Here is a 13,210-nt window from a genome sequence, read left to right on the forward strand (position 1 = left end):
CCCAGCCTCAGTTATTGAGAGTCATCTCTAGTTTCATATGGTATATTCTGGACTAAATTATTCTAAACAATCTGCAGCTCAATGACCCTGAGTTTTATACATCTGGAGACTTTTTTTTTGCAGATTTTTCTTTTTGCAGATATGATAGGAAAGCCTCATTAGCCATGAACTCTGATTTGCTACAATGTTGATAAACTATTTGTCTTTGTTTATTAATGTATTTGATGGTTATCTGTACTTTGAGCTGTTTTGTCCTTTGATGTCTAGGTTTGCTAAATAGCTGTATCTGGCTTGATAAATTAGTGCTAATTGTGAATCACTATTTTTCAGTTAACAATTAATTTAAATGCAGATATGATGTAATTCTTTAGTTCAGTTTTCCATTGACATAAAATAAAAATAGAAAATACTAGACATACCTAGCAGGTCAGACAGCATTTGTGTATGGGAAGAAAAATTTTGTGATTTTTTTTTAAAGTGGGATATGAATTTACTCTCTTTTTGTAATGACATCTCTGGCAAAGCCAACATTTTTGCCCACCCCTGACTGACCTTCAGAAGATAATGGTGACCCACTTTCTTGAACCACTATAGTCTTTTTGGTAAAGGGTTTCCACAATATTGAGAGGTAAGGAGATCCAGGAATTAGACCCAGTGATGATGAATGAATAGCAATATATTTCTAGTTCACAATAGCATCAAGACTTGAAGGAGAACCGCCCAGTGATGGTGTCCCCGTGCTCCTTTTGCCCTTGTATGTTGTGATGATAGAAATTAGTGGTTTGGGAGGATGATGTTGGAGTTCTCTAAGCAAGTGACTGCAATGCATGTTGTAGATGATACATATTTCAGCCATGGTCTAGCTGTGGTGGAGGGAATGGAAGTTTAGAGTGATGGCTGGAATACCAATCAAGAAGACTACTTTCCCTTGAAGTTTTAGAGCTACAGTCCTCTAGATAAGTGAGGATTATTCCATCAAGTTTCTGACTTGTGCCTTGTGGATTGTGTAAAGGTTATGGGGTGTCAGGTGTTGAGTTGCTGACTGCAGGATACCCAGCTTCTGGCCTTGTAGCCTGACTGTTTATGTGGCTGGTTCAGTTAAGTTTCTGATCAATGACATTCCCTGTATGTTTGAACAACTAGGTGATGGTACTACCATTGAATGTCACGGGGAGGTATTTGTAAGTTTGATTCTCTCTCATTGAATAAGGTCATCGCATGGCACTTTTTTTTTGCATTGCACTGAGTGCCTGCCCATGTCTAGGTCTTGTAGCACTTAACAAGGATTACTTAATTTTTCGTGAAGTTCTGAATGGAATTGAAGTGTTTTCTCCCTGGTATCCAGTAATTTCAGTTTTACCAGGAATCCTTGATTCCATACTTAGTCATGTTCTGCATAGGTATCAAGGGCCGTTACTTTTGCCTCACCTCTGAAGTTCAGTTCTTTGCTCCATGTTTGAATCAAGGCTGTGATGAAGTCTGGAGCCAGATGGTCCTGGCAAAACCCAAACTGAATAATAATGAACAGATTATTGGAGAGTGAGTACCACTATGTAGCATGTCAATGGTACCTTTCATCACTTCAGGCAACACTGAGCAGATTATTGGCAAATGTGTTCTGCTTGATAGCATTGTCATTGAATCCTTCCAACATTTTACCAATGATTGAGAATCAACTGGTTTGGCAGTAATTAGATGAATTGTATTTGTCTTGCTTTTAGTGAAGAGGACATAGCTGATTTTCCACATTGTTGATTTTCCACATTGTTGAGTAAATATCTGTGTTGTAATTATAGTGGAAGAGCTTGAATAAAAGGCATGGCTAATTCTGGAACACATGCCTACAAACTGGGCTGTTGTCTGGTTCCATAGCCTTTGCTATATCCAATATTGTCAGCTGCTCCTTTATATCACATGGTGTGAATTGAATTCGCAGTAGTCTAGCTTCTATGATAGTGGGGATCTCAGAAGGAAGCCAAGGTGATTAATCATTGAGCAATTCTGTCTGAATGTGGTTACAAATGCTTCAGCCTTGTCTTTAACATACACATTCTTTTGCTGAGGATGAGGTATTTTTGGAGGATAATTCCTGTTCCTTCCAGCTCTAGTGTCTCACAAATCTGTTAGAGTTTTTTTTTTGAAGAGGTAACCAAGAGGATAGATGAGGGTAGGGCAGTGGACATTGTCTATATGGATTTTAGCAAGGCATTTGACAAGATCCCACATGGAAGGTTAGTCTGAAAGGTTAGATTGCATGGGATCCAGGGAGAGCTAGCTAAGGGAATACATAATTGGCCTGATGGTAGGAAGAAAAGGGTAAGGTTGGAAGGTTGTTTCTCAGACAGGAGGCCTGTGACCAGTGCTGGGCCCATTGTTTGGTACACTTGCCTTCATCAGTCAGGACATCAAGTATAGGAATTAGGATGTTTTGTTGCAATTATACAAGACGTTGATAAGGCCACACTAGGAGTGTTGTGTACGGTTTTGGTTACCCTGTTATAGGAAAGATGTCATTAAGTTGGAAAGGGTGCAAAGACTATTTACAAAAATGTTGCCAGGACTCAAGGGCCTGAGTTATGGGGAGAAATTCGGTGGGCTACGAGTTTATTCATTGGCACATAGGAGACTGAGGGGTTATCTAATAGAGGTGTATAAAATCATGAAGGGCATGGATAAGGTGAATGCAAGTGGTCTTTTTTCCCAGGGAAAGGGAATCAAAACTGAGAGGGCATAGGTTTAAGGTGAGAGGGGAAAGATTTAAGAGGGACCTCGGGCAACGACTTCACGCAGAGGGTGGTGCATATATGGAATGACCTGCCAGAGTAAGTGGTTGAGGCAGGTACAATAACAACGTTTAAAAGACACTTGGACAGGTATGTGGATAGGAAAGGTTTATATGGGCCAAACATGGGCAAATAGGACTAGCGTAGATGTGCATCTTGGCCAGCATGGGCAAGTTGGGCCAAAGGGCCTCTCTCCGTGCTGTATTACTCTATGATTCAATACTCTACATTCATGCAACTATATATCAATAACTTTAGATACCAGCTGGTCTAAGTTCTGTTTTTCCAGATGCTCAGATACCTTGTACCAGTCAGATCACACCACTGAACTGATTATCATTATGCTGTGGGGTAACAAGTTGACAATTGTATTGTATCAAAGGAAATGTCTTATAATGTTGTCAAAAAGAGCAGTGACCCTGATTGTTGGAAAAATATCTGAATTCAGCAACAGAGGACTTGGGTGTTAATAAGAAGAGGAAAACAGAATGCTTGAGTAATCTAGCAAGAAATTTAAAAACGGACTGCAAAATGGCTATGCAACAGAAACAGACAGACTGAGGTAGCAGGAATCATATTGCAAATGAGGAAATGGCAGAGAAATGCAACGTATTTTCATCTTCTTTACAGAAGGCACACAAAACCATTTGGAAAGGGTACAGACTGAGAGGTTAAGAGAGAACAAGGATAATTAGACCAGATAGGGGAAAAATAAGCAGGATGGCTTTTTTTGTAATATGTGTGTCATTTTTCATCAGAAGTCTGGTTGCACACACAGAATTCCACTTGACTTTTCTGATGCTCATAAACAAAAGAACTAATATAGTAACACAAAAGGCGCTGGAGAAACTCAGCAGATCAGGCTCCTGTCTATGAAGGGAAATGGACGTTCGATGTTTTGGGTCAATGCCCTCTATCTGGATTGGAAGAAAAGGAAATAGCCAGTATAAAAAGGTGGAGGGAAGGGGTGGAGCAAGAACTAGCAGGTGATAGGTGGATACATGTGAGGGGGGCAATCGGGAGATGAGGGTGGGAATGATCCCAGAAGTTGGGAGGTGATAGGTGAAAGTGACAAAGGGCTGAAGATGATGGAATATGATAGAAGAAGACGGTGGTGCATGGAATAAAAGGATGGAGGGGGACCAGTGGGAGAAGCATGTGAGTGATGGGCAGATGGAGAGGGTGGGGGAGAGGAATGACATGGGGTGATGGGGGCCAGGTGGATCAGGAGGAGAGAGAAAAGGAAGAAAAAAGGCGAAAAGGGACGGTGGGGGGGGAAGCGGTTACCAGAAGTTTGAGAACTCGATATTCGTGTCACCAGGTTGGAGACTGCCCAGACGGAATATGAGGTGTTGTTCCTCAAATTTTCATTTGGCCGTGACCTGGCAGTGAATGAGACTGTGGACATTTGTTTGGCTGTGACTGTGACTAATATAGTAATCCTTTCTCAATTATCACAAGACTCAGCGAATTTGCAACAAATTTATTGCTAGTCAATTATCATTTATTGGCTGTTGAATTCATTTATAACATGTTAGGAATACGCCAATTGCTATCTTATAAGATTTTAAAGGTCATCTTTAATATTTGTTTTTCTTTTTTTTAAATTACATCTTTCCCTTCACTGTCCAATTTGAAAAGCTGCTCTTACAGCATTAAGTCCTGGCTGTTGTGAAGGTACGTTTGATATTTGCTTCCCTCTATTTGCTTGCTTGTTGATGTATATATGGAATGAAAGCAAATCATGATGTTCAATCCTTTAGCTAAATTAAATTACCAAAATCAATCCTTCACTCTTTCTTGAAAGCTAAGCATTAAATTGAGCTGGAATTTAATTTTAAATACCACATCCATGTTCTCCTAATATATTGTAGATAGTAAAACAAATAATTTAATTTTGTAAGGTTAATGTAAGGAATGAGATAACAGTACACTTAAAGGTATTAAAGAAAGGCAACATGGAATTTTGAAAGGGAAATTGTTTAACAAACCTACTGAAATATTTTGAGGTTGTAACTAGTGGTCTAGAGAAGGGAGAGCCAGTAGAGTTTCAATGCACTTGCATTTTCAGAAAGTTGTAATAAAAGTCCCACGATGAAGTTATTGCAGAGAATTAAAGTGCATAGTATTGGGGTAATGTATTGGCATGGATTGAAAATTGGTTGACAGGCAGGGAACACAGATTAGGGCTAAATAGGATGGCAGACAGTAGCTAGTGGGGTACCATACGGATCAGTGCTTACTCCTCGGTTATTAATAACATTTATCAGTGATCTGGATGTGGGAACCAAATGCGATGTTTTAAAGTTTGCCAATGACACTAGACTGATGGGATTGTGAATTGTGAGGAGGATGCAAAGAGGCTTCAAGATGAATAACCGGGCAAAAGCATGCTTGATGCCTTCCGATGCGGATATGTGTGAAGTAATCCATTTTGGTAGGAGAACCGGAAAGGTGGCATATTATAGAATTAGTTTATGAAGTGCTGTTGTACTGAAAACAATCTTGCAGGTGCAGCAAGCGGTTAAGAAGGCAATTGGAACATTAGCCTTTATAGCAAGAAGATTTAAGTACTGGACCAAAGATGTCTTGCCACAATTATATAGGGCTTGATGAGACCACACTTGGAATATTGTATGTTGTTTTAAGCTTTTTACTGAAGATAGGATGTACTTGCAATAGAGAGTGTGTAGCAAATCTTCACCAGATTGGTTCCTAGGATGGTGGGACTGCTCTATGAAGAAATATTAAGACACATGGGTTTGTATTCACTGGAGCTTAGAAGAATGAGAGGAAATATAATTAATCATAAATTCTGGCAAGGCTAGATAGACTAGATGTTGGGACTCAGTGCTGCTCATTCAGCACTGAGTACTCCACAGTCGTTCCAGGAGCAAATAACTATAACAGAAGGTTTCACTAGGGAGATGTGAGCATCTGCTCAGGTAAGTGCTTAAAAGTAGGCAGATCTGAGTTAATCTGTAAGCCAAAGACTAGCTCCAGTGTTTTAATGAGGAGACAAATAAGATTCTGTGTACTTGGTTGAATCAAATAAAATACGGAAGCATCTTCAATCATCACGTACCATACAGCTTGTTGTTGTAAACAGCCTTTGCTCTTATAGATTTAAAAAAAACTGTTATGTGGGTTCTCATTATATTGTTTGATCATTGTTTGCCATAAATTTGGCCCAAATAGATGAGATGATTCATATTTGATGCCTTGTCAACACTACTTTAATTGATCATACTTTAGGATCAAAATTGAAGTGTTCCAATTTGCCTCAGCATCCATGCGCCAGAAAGGAAACCACGTGGGGATCCCTTCCAAGTTTTCCAGTTACCCCTGGATATTGGAAAATGGGTGTGTCTTTAAACACCATTTGAGGACCTAAATCAACCTCATCCACAAAGCCCTCCACAAGGAAAAACTTATTTTGGCACACAAATAATGCCCATTTCCTCGATACCAGGTGTGGGGCAGATTTACCTTTAAATAGCTAATACATATGGAACCTCTAGCACTGGAAGAAACAAGGAGTTGAGACTAAATCAAAAATTCCATGAACAAAAAGCAAATTTCTTCACTAACTGTATTTGATTACATCACAGTTTTACTAGAAATCTTTTGATGCTTAAAATGCCATGTTGAAGCTGCTGTGCCCAGGGCACCCACTCAGGGTCATCAAGGCTGCAAGGATAGATTATTCTAAGTGCACTATTGCAATACATTGGTCCTCTGTATGTAACAGCACAAATTACTTGCCTTTATTGGAACAGATGTAGGGCAGGTTTGCCTTTAAGTAGCAGGAGAGTATGGGAAGAGCCAAAAAGGTCGATATCTGGGGTAGAGATTGTGGTGGTTGAGACTTCCCAATAAACAGAAGAATGGCTCGTCTTCTAAATGGCTGGCATGAACATGGCAGTATGAAATATATTTTTCTGTGCTATATGATTGTATTGAATGCCTCAGAATCACCCGGGAGGAATGAATAAGCCATGTCTTTGCTGCCATACTCTGGGGTCAGCTCAGATAGGGATGGGCCCTCTAATGCAGGAACAGGCCTTTCTAAGTCTAATTCAGTCCTGAAGTTGAGATTTATGAGATTAACAAACCACATACTTGTGGTAGAAAATCAACAGAGTAATGTCACTCATATATGACACCCAGATTGGCATTACTGCATGCACAATGTTCTCCTTGCTTAAATGCATGGTGAAAATATTTTTCCTTGGATCTCCTCTAAATCTTTTAACTTAAGTCTTTGCCCTCTAGCTTTACACGTGTCTGCTATAGGTAAAGTTTCCTACTATGGGCTGTCTCCGGGTTATGAATGCCCAACTTATGGAACCCATAGATATGAACGAGCTCCTGTAATATTTTTAAATTTAAAAGTCTGAAATATATACATGCTTTCATTCCTATAAATGACAGAACTATTTTCCTCTCTCAATCTCCACTTTTAGTAATTGTTATTTCTTATCAGTGTTGTGTTTTTACTGCCATTCGTTACAATCCTGTGGAAATATGGTTACCATCTGGAGTGATTTTTCTGTATTTTCTGACTTGGTGACAAAATCCACTTCTGGACATTTGTAAAAACAGAACCTGTTCATTACCCAAGAATGGCCTGTATCCACCTCACCTATGCTCCTCATAATTTTGTATACTCTGTCAGTTTCCCCCTCAGCCTCCTCAGCTCCAAGGATGACAAAACCCAGTCAATCAAGCTTTGCTCATAACTGAAGTGCTCCATCCAAAGCAACATCCCCATGAAGCTCATCTGCACTTGTGCCATGCAGTCGTGCCCTTTCTATAGTACAGTGTCCAGACTGCATGCAGTACTCCATCTGTGACCTAACCAATGTTATATAAAGTACCATAACCTCCTTGCTCTTGTATTTTGTGCCCTGGCCAATGTTGGCAACCAGCTTGCCCTGTGCTGTGCCTGTGCTGCCACCTTCAGGGATCCTTGGACTTGTACTCCAAGGTCCCTCTGTTCCTCAATACTCCCTACACCCCTACCATTCATTCTGTATGTCCGATCCTTATTAGTCCTCCCAAAGTGCATCACCTGGCGCTTATTGGGATTACATTTACCAACTTATCAGTATGATTCTATAGCCTATTGCTATTCTCCTCACTATCAACAACACCACCAATTTTTGTGTCATTTGCAACCTTACCTATTATCTACATTCATATCCAAATCATTAAGGTATATAACGAAGAGTAAGGGTCCAAGCACCAATTCTTGTGGTACACCATTGGTCACAGGCTTCCAATCACAAAAGAAACCATTAATCATCATCCTTCCCTCAATTACCAAGCCACTTTTGGATCCAGTTTGTTTACTTGTCTGTCTTGTGTCCCCATAGGCTCTAACCTTTTTGACCAGTTTCCCATGTGGAACCTTGTCAAAGTCCCTAAAGGTGACATCAACTACACTGCCCTCATTACATTTTGCAACCTCTGCAAAATTCAATCAAATTGTTCAGACAGGATCTGCTAAAGCCATGCTGACTATCTTTGATTAAGACCCGCCTTTCCAAGTGCAGATTAACTCTGTCTTTCAGAATTTGTTCCCAATAACTTTCCTATCATTGACATTAGACTTATGGGCCTCTAATTACCTGGCTTATCCCTGCTGCCCTTGAAGAAAAGTACCGGGTTTGCTATCCTCCATTTATTTGGCACCTTACCTGCATTGCCAGCAATCTCCTCCTCCCTTGCCTCCGATAGCAGTGTGGGATACATCCCATAGGGCCCTTGGGATTTATCCACCTTTTTGCCTACTGGGCACCTAATGCCTCCTTTTTAATGATAACATCATCTATAATTTCAAATTATATAAAAATGTGAAGATAAATGAACAAAAGCATATAACTATACATCTGCACCCGCTTGAGATTACTTTTCCGCTGGAGTCCAATTTCTCCATGGTATTTCATGTTTATATTTAACATTGTGCATTGTGTTGGTGAGAGTCAGTATATAGTTGAATCACAGCATACCAGAAGGAGTTGAAAATGATTGTTAGTGTTGCAGGATGGGTGAATAAGTGACTGGACTATCAATAATAAGAACCATGTTGGTCTGCAGTAATCCATTACACTTTGCTCATTAAAAAGAGTAGATACAGTGAAGTCAAAAGTACAGTTTGCAAGGACAGTGACTTAATTCTGTTGAATTTCAATTTTACTGAGTGGGGCTTGTCACCAGCATTTGCCATTGAAATGTGTTGATGCCACACACTTGACTTGTCCTGAGCCAAGGCCAGGCTCTGAGAGTGCCAGAGGAAGCCCCAGCCCCAGCCAAGTCTCCTTTTCCTTGTATGGCAATCTCGTGTAATTGTAGAATAACAGTTATAATTTTACAGTAAGATGCAGAGCTAAGTAATTGTATTTGGGGTAGTAGAGTGATAGCTTTTCATGTTCATGGATTGCACATTGACTTATCATGTATTGCACTGTCTGTTCCTGAAGGCCAGTCATGTATTTGACAAGTTCTTCATTTCCATGTGTATATTACTTGCTGTCAGTTCTGTGAATGCAGCTTAAAGATAAACAAAATGTGCATGAAATTTCCAAGCCAAGGATCCTCTGGAGTAGGTCTTTAACGGGGTGCTTATTTGTGACCACTTGTGAACCTTATTTGGGTTTCTAAGCTTCATGAGGATTGAAATTGCCTTCCTGGAAGTTGAATGTAAGGATCAGGAAGGACTTGCATAACTGCAAATATTCGCAGGGAACATTGGTGAGATCCGGGTAAATGGGGAAGTGTTCATTTTCGTCAATTCACTGGATTTCATGGTGTTTAGTTGGGACAAGTTTTGTTTGCTAGCTTGTCCCTGTGATGCATGTCATGGCCCTGACTTTGCCCAGTTTTACATTCAGAAATATTGAAAAGCTATTAAAAATGAAATTAATTTAAAATACATATAAGCAGTAAAGCTATTTCATCACCTAAAACATTGAAATGGTTTTAAATAATTAAAGTATTATTGAAAACACATAATTCAAAAAAATGTAACTTGCTTTGTCTGTCTTCATCACAGCCAAAAGCTCCATTGAAATCTTTCAGCAAGTAACTACATCACCCAGTCTGTGCATAGGATTCCCAAACAGTTCCAAGAGTGACATTGTGATCTCCCTCACAGCTAGAGTGACCTAGGTTCAGTCCTGACCTCTAGTGCTCTTTGTGTGAAAGTTGCATATTCTTCCTGTTACCCTATATCTTTGTGTGAAAGTTGCATATTCTTCCTGTTACCCTATCAGTTTTCTCTGGGTTCCCCTGAGTTTTCAAAATTTCTCCCACATCCCGAAAGATGTGTTGATTGGTAGCTTAATTGGCCATTGTAAATTGCCCCTAGTTTGTAGGAAGTTGATGGGAATGTTGGGAGAATAAAATGTGATTAGTGCATAATTAGTGCAAATGGATACTTGCTGGTTGGCATGGACTCAGTGGGCTGAAAGACCTGTTTCCGTGCTGTATGTGGAGTTGCTGGCAACATTCAGACTAATACTTATAATTAGGATGATCCCATACCTGGTTATTTTACTGACAATAGAAAGTTAATAAATGCAAGCACAAGGTGAAGTAATAATTCTGGTCCTTATTTGGCATAAAGAGATGATAGGATTGGAGGAAATTCTATCTCAAAATAAACAATGATTATTGGTGAGTTTGTTGCAAGTCTAGTTAATATGATTAGAAAGACTAGCTAAGAAATTCAGGCTCATCCATTCTGGGACATGCAAAGGTCTCAAGATATAGCCCCTTATCCTCAATTGTAAGGATTCTAACATTGTTGCTCAGGCCTCTTTTCCATTTGCAGAACAAATGGGATAGCATGTAAAGTTTGATAAATGAGGGAGAATGGGTAGTTAGATGTGGGCTACAGTGACCAGGGTTATGGAAATGGGCGAAACCAGCTCACATTCTTCTAAAGTGGTTTTGGATGAAGCATTTCTGTTCCTCTTGGCAGCACATTCATGTAATTATATCTAAGAGTTTACCCTTTGTGGTTGATGCCTAATAGGGGTGACACTTAAGGACAGCATGGTAGGTTTAAGTAAGCCTGTTTTTTCTGATTGCAACTTGCCATGACTCAGGACAGGCTAATTTTGCAGTGGTAGTCACAAAGAGGTATTAGCTTTACCTGGGCCACTTTTGGAGTTGACTTGCACTGGTCAACACTGTAGAAATTATAATCATACAGTATCCATTTTCACGATAAAACAATATTAAAATATTTAGCACTTTAAGAACAGAAAAGTGAAAATGACTTGAAATACTGCAGTCTTTCTAAGCAAAGTATATGAACTGCTCTATTGTAGGTTCTATCCAGTCCATTTGATCTGATGTACAAAGGTTTTGACATTCAAATAAATTGTTGTACTGTAGAAAGTGTTACACATAAACTATATCTTGAAACATGAGCATTCCAGTTTTATATCAGTAAAATCGGTCAAAAAATCAATTATTGCCCTTAGTGGCAGTGGAATCAAAAAAAAATGTAAAGCATTCGTTTATCTGATTTGCTGTGGAGATTTGGACAAGTCATTTGTTTCATGTTAGAATTGAAATGTAAAGGCAACATGTAAAAAGTTTTGAAAATTCAGGCTCAGATAATTAAATCTTGCCTTTGCTAGATATAAAGAAAATTCATTATTATGCATAACCTCATTGGTAATGTCTTTTCACTTTGGAATCCTTTACTAACTTATTGTAAATGTATTGAAGCTATTTTCCATTTTAATCCTATGTAATAGCATGGTATTTCTGCATTTCTGTTCCCAGGCTTGACTGAACTTGCGGATAGCCCTGGATCACTAGAGGTCGAACGCTGCAAATCACCCACCTCAGGTAGAGGTAATCAGTTTCTGTCCATTTATACTTGTCGTTATTTATGTCCTAGCTTTGTTATTTCATTATATCTATATTAGGTATTGAGCAAAATCATCGTACCTCTAATATTAGATCAATTACTTCAAATAGGCTGTATTTTGATGACTTCATAGCAAAGACGATAACAGACTCTTGTTTGATCAGATGGACATGAATTCACATGCTCAAATCCATTTTTCATTGGTAAGAATATGTTATTGGTCAGAAACACCTAAGTACTACTTTCCGAATCTGCTGTAACTACAAAAAAGTGTACAGTGGTTTCTGCAGAAAACATAAATGTCAAGAATTTTATAGTAAAATAATGCAGTTAAATGAAATAGAAAAGAAATGTTGTTGATGCTGGAATTCCTTGGGTGATATATTTCAGTTATTACTTTCTGTAGAAGTCATAGGAAGAAATTAGTAACATTTCAAAGAAAAATAGCTCTTGAAATTTTCAAAGTTTGCATTTGGTTTAGCTAGTACTTTGCACAGAATTAACTTTTTCTGTATACAGGAATACAATTTCACGCCAGGTATCAGTGGATCAACCACATAAATGGTTTTCTTAATTGAAGGAAGAATCTATAGGATGTATATATGTTATCCTGTCTGCTGGAATCCCTTTTCTCCCCCTCCAAGCCTTCATATACCCTTTTCTGTCAGGACTAAACTATATTCCTACACAGCTAAATTGAATATGTAGGCAAGTTGCTTCAAGAACATGGATGGAGTACAGAAAGAATCTCACAGGAGTTGCCAAGGTGAGTGAGTTCATCTCTAAATGGCATACCTGTCAATTCCACCAGTATCTTTATCCACTGTTCAGTTCGCCGTACACCCATCACCAAGCCATCGACTATCTTTATCAATCTATACTCAATCATAAAAATTATGTACTTTGCTACAGACACAGACAGATACAGAAACAGGCAGCATTGCAAGCCTCGCAAACACAACTCGCAACTCACCAGCGTCTGTTCAACACTGGTGATAATTCAGGATGATACTGTCGTAGAGACCGGTTTTGGCAGACTTGAACAGGTCTGGGCTAAAACCTTTGGGCCCTGCTCTGACTCCTGAGGAAGACAACCACTTGGCACAATGATTGGGTTTTCTTAGGGTTAACTTTTATCATAAGATGGCTAGCATGAGATTGTCATGTTGCCGTTGATCCTCGGTTGCACGAATGGTTAAAATTCCTAAGCCATTTGCATGTGGAATATGGTGAGGACATTGTGGAAGCCTTCAGGTAGGCATGTCCTTGTATAATTTTGGTATCAATGTAAAAGCAAACTTGTAATGCTCCAGAAATCATCATGTATGTCAAGGGTGGTAAAATATGGTATCCCTGAGAGGAGAATGGGAATCTCTCAGTGAAATGGAACACATGCCAGGATTACCGAGCTTAGTTTCCGATAGTGAATAGCCAGTTGCTATCTGGCTTTTTATTAGACCAAATAGGGGAATGGATTGTAAAAGTGCCCTGCATCCAACACCTGCTGTGAAAAGGATTTGGTGGTAAATTAGAGAGC

General features: G+C 39.2%; 1 protein-coding gene across 10 annotated transcripts in view; it reads left to right on the forward strand.

The window, feature by feature from the left end:
• stxbp5l (syntaxin binding protein 5L) overlaps positions 1-13,210 on the forward strand; it is a 275,353-nt gene that overhangs the window by 197,114 nt on the left and 65,029 nt on the right. For 5 of the 10 annotated variants that reach the window (XM_052013888.1, XM_052013891.1, XM_052013890.1 and 2 more), the window contains one exon: positions 11,586-11,657. In XM_052013888.1, coding sequence (XP_051869848.1) covers positions 11,586-11,657 — 72 coding nt within the window. Of the gene's footprint in view, positions 1-4,424; positions 4,461-11,585; positions 11,658-13,210 lie in introns of all 10 variants that reach the window. The other 5 variants (XM_052013889.1, XM_052013893.1, XM_052013892.1 and 2 more) reach the window with 3 other exon arrangements.

Source organism: Pristis pectinata, chromosome 4 (genome assembly GCF_009764475.1).
Source record: "Pristis pectinata isolate sPriPec2 chromosome 4, sPriPec2.1.pri, whole genome shotgun sequence".
Taxonomy (NCBI): Eukaryota; Metazoa; Chordata; class Chondrichthyes; order Rhinopristiformes; family Pristidae; genus Pristis; species Pristis pectinata.